This window comes from Impatiens glandulifera, chromosome 6 (genome assembly GCF_907164915.1).
Source record: "Impatiens glandulifera chromosome 6, dImpGla2.1, whole genome shotgun sequence".
Lineage (NCBI taxonomy): Eukaryota > Viridiplantae > Streptophyta > Magnoliopsida > Ericales > Balsaminaceae > Impatiens > Impatiens glandulifera.
This window is the reverse complement of record NC_061867.1, coordinates 17,236,006-17,240,001: the sequence shown is the minus strand read 5'-3', so window position 1 is coordinate 17,240,001 and position 3,996 is coordinate 17,236,006. Positions and strand designations below refer to the sequence as shown.

Sequence of the window (3,996 nt, the reverse complement as noted above, 5' to 3'; positions counted from 1 at the left end):
TTGGCAAACATTTGAAAGTGTGATGTCACGAGATGAAGGTCGGGTGGTGTGTGGTTTGTCGAGTGTGAAGTCGAAATTAGTTGTTGATTTGACGAGCATTTAAAAGTGTAAGGTTACGAGATGGAGATCAGGTGGTGAGTGGTTTGTCGAGTGTGAGGTTAGAATTAGTGGTTGATTTGACGAGAATTTGAAAGTGCAAGGTCACGAGATGAAGGTCAGGCGAGTGATTTATCGAGTGTGAGATCAGAATTAAGATTGGTGGTTGAGTTTAACGAGAGATAAAATATGTGTTATCAATTGAGGTCGACTAAAATTGGTGGGTGGATCCCCGATGGGATAAAAAAATATATAAAAAAGTTAGGTGGGGTGTCGAGTGGATAAAATATATGTTAATTTTAAGTTTAATATTAAACTTAATTTTTACGAACTGAAATTAATTTTAAATTTATTAAATTTAAATAATATTAATTTTATTTAAAATATTTATAAATAAAAAATATATTATATATATTTTTATGCCTACAAATTATCGTGATTCATTTTGTTACAAACAAATTATATTTTATATAAAATAAATTATATATTGAGCTGCTATTATCATATTTAGTTTGTTTTCAAATAATGCATAAATAATTCTTATATTGATTAATTATTTTTACAACAAACTTTTTCATGTCAAATTGTAAAAAAATCGAATTGAATTCACCAATCAATCATTATATCATATATCAAATTTTGACCGATTAAATCAGCTAGATTTATTTAATCAATTTTCTTTCTATTAATTAGTTCACACTTAGATATGAGCCAATTGGTTTAAAAAAATATGAAGAAAAAATCAGCTTTGAGAAAAAAAATATTATTTCATTTTCTTATAAAATCCCAACTCCAACCTAATTAATTTATACCTTATTTTAATCTCCATTATTGAACTTTTATTTTGAAATATTATTTTGTTAGAGAATCGATATGATTTTAGCATATAATTATTACCAACCCACTTGTGAGAAGACATGATATATATAAAGTCAATATTTGTGCTCATAGCACATCCACTTTTTATAATTAATTAACACAAAAACATTTTTAACAATAGACTAATTAAATACCCAAATAATTAATCTAAATTTTCATTCAACAAAATATTTTTTCTTTACACTAATAAAAAAAACTCAAAATATTCCAATATTAAACTAGCTCTAAGTCAAGTCAAAACAACATTGTTCAACTTAACAATTTTGTTTTGTTACCCCATAAATTTTAATTTTAATTGAATCCAACCCATAAAGTATTATTGCATCAAAATTGAAAATTTGGGTTGGCAAATCCTATAAAAAATATATACAAAATTAGAAGCATAAATTATTTAATACCATGAAGTCATATAATTAATTAGAAACGATTGAGACTTAAGAGTTTGTAGACCCATATGTAAACAAGATCCATTATGATAAAAAAAAAACAAATAAAATAAAACCCAAATAAGTAAAAAAAAAAAAAAAAAACCAGCTTTGAGATACCCGTTATATTATTATATATCTGTGAAGAACTTCTGGAATAGCTTCATGTGCTCAGTCTGCAAGGATATAGCAACCGACAAACTTCCATCATTGATCGGACTTGGAAGCACAAACGAAAGCCCTTCAAACGGAATACCTCCGGGTCCCATAAATATGGGTCTGCCCCACCCGAAATCAGCATCGTGAATTGGAAGTCTAGCCCAACTTGTTATTCCCAAATTTGGACACTTAAACGTATGAGCTCCTCTAACAAGTGCTTTAAGATCCGGTTGAAGTTCCAAATAATCCAAAGCTGATCTCAAATAATCATTATTCATCTTCCCCAACGCGTCATGGATAATTCCAGCCGAAAACCAAGTCGGTTTCGTTTGAAGATCCCCTGCCTTACCTAAAGGAGTAGTGGTGAAGATCACATTTCCAAAGTATCCGACCGGGAGTGGCGGTTGGAGTCTAAACCGTCCGTCAGTCGCAATGTACAACTTTGTCTCTTGATCCTCCGGAAGCCCGCGGGCCATGCATGTGCAACGCCAGATATGGCCCGCGAGCATTTCGTAGGAACTATAGGGGACTGTGTTACCGTCTTCCTTTGCTTTGCCTTTGAGAATGTTGAGTTGCTCACGAGTTAGTTTGAAAATTGAAACGGTTGTCTCGGGGATGAAATCGGGAGGGTTGTCGTTGTTTTGAGTGGTTTTCATTGAAGGTGGTGGTTTGTATTCGATGTGGTCGAATTGGGCTTGTGGTGGGTCACGAGCGGTTAGTAGGGTTCGATCGATGAAGGGAGGGAGTGAGACGTCTAGTCCGCGTGCAACGTCGGACCATGTGTTGACGAAATGGAGACCGGAGGCTCCATCGGCCACGTGATGTTGCATACCGACACCGAGAGATACTCCTCCACATTTGAAATATGTCACCTAAAAAAATAATTGATATGTAAATGTTAATTTGAGAATTAAAGAGCATTTTGAAAATATTAAGAAAAAAAAAATGAAATACTAAATTCGAGATAAGCATCCTAGGATCGGAAAAAAGAGATTTTAGAAGTTTTTTTTAATATATAATAATAAAATATATAATTTTTTATAAAAAGAATGTTTGATTGTGCCTAAATTTTTATAATAAAGCAAACCAAACAGACTACATTAACTTATTTGACAAAATAATGTCCGAATTTGTAATTTGTTTTTTGTTTCTTCTTTACACAATAAAAAAAAAACCTTTGAAAAGAAAGTCGAAATTATGATATTACTTAAAAAAAAAAAACTTGAATAAAATAAAAGGTAAACAAATTATTTAATTTTATATTTTGAAGAAATATTTCAATTTAATATGTTCATAATTATCTGTAAAACAAAGTTTAAAGTTTAAAGACTAAATTAAACATTAGATAAACATCAAGGACATAATTAACAAACATCTTCAATCTCAAAATAAAACCTACCTGTAAAACCAGAAGGGGATAAGAAGAGATCTCCTTTGAATAATCCACCGGCGGAATCAGCTGTCGGAGTTCCAACGTGGGCGCAAAATCCCCAAAATCATCGATAATCGAATCAGTTTCCGCCTCCACGAACAAAACACCTTGACCATTACAATCGATCTCGATTCTTCCGTCCTCATCTCTAGCTAACCTAGCCGCCATAGGATAAAACGGCACAAGAACACGACCGAGCGCCGCCTTCATGACCGAGGAATCGAAGAAATTAACCGATCCGTTCGGTCTGTAGAAATAAACGCTCGGGGTGTGAAAACTCGGAACCACAAGGTCGACATTCGCGTTCCAGAGCCTCCGCGACGGCGTTTGCTCCGCCGGAACCACCATCGTTGATTCCTTCACATGGATCTTCATAATTTGAGAGGGGAAATTGAGAGAAAATGAATGAACAATTGGAAAATGTTATCTTGAAAGAGAGAAAGTATGGGTGGGGATTTGGTGAAGCACATAGACTTAATGATGAATCCTTCTTACATGGTATTATATAATGTGATAGTGTAATTATTTATTTTTTATTAATTAAAAATAGTTCACCTACCACGCCTGTATAAGACGACCGCTCAATTTTAAGACATGTTTGGTTTGTGTTATAAATGTACAATTCTTAGAAAGTAATTTAAGTTGTTTTATAAAAATATATTATTTGTATGTGAAAAGGATTTTTTTAAATTATTTTGACTGAATAATCAAAATAATATTTCTAAAAATTTGAATTAAAGTTATTATTTTATCACTTTTAAAATAATATTTTAGGTAATAAAGTAAATGATAACGTAATATTATGTTATTTTGACCGATTATAATATTTAATTCACTACCTAATTGATTTTAGTATTTATTCATTAATTAAAATATTCTCATATTTAAAAATATATATTATCATTATATACAATTTTTTTAATAAAAAAAGAACTCACCTAATCAAAATCACAAAACAATCAATCTTTTTTTTAAAATTATTAATTATTAAAAAAATGGTTGATA

General features: G+C 31.3%; 1 protein-coding gene across 1 annotated transcript; it reads right to left on the bottom strand.

Annotated features, from left to right (window-relative positions):
• Positions 1-1,358: 1,358 nt before the first annotated feature.
• Positions 1,359-3,469, bottom strand: LOC124942694 (shikimate O-hydroxycinnamoyltransferase). Its single transcript, XM_047483239.1, has 2 exons — positions 2,959-3,469; positions 1,359-2,431 (listed from the first exon to the last, which is right to left on the bottom strand). Exons 1-2 carry the CDS (start codon positions 3,364-3,366, stop codon positions 1,532-1,534), a joined length of 1,308 nt encoding a protein of 435 aa, XP_047339195.1. The 5' UTR covers positions 3,367-3,469; the 3' UTR covers positions 1,359-1,531.
• Between the last annotated feature and the right edge of the window lie 527 nt (positions 3,470-3,996).

Bases quoted from the DNA above. Each gene is read 5' to 3' on its own strand.
- LOC124942694 (XM_047483239.1), bottom strand. From the start codon at position 3,366: ATGAAGATCCATGTGAAGGAATCAACGATGGTGGTTCCGGCGGAGCAA. The intron at 2,432-2,958 runs GTAGGTTTTATT...TTATTTTTTTAG, and splicing joins ATCCCCTTCTGGTTTTACAG to GTGACATATTTCAAATGTGG.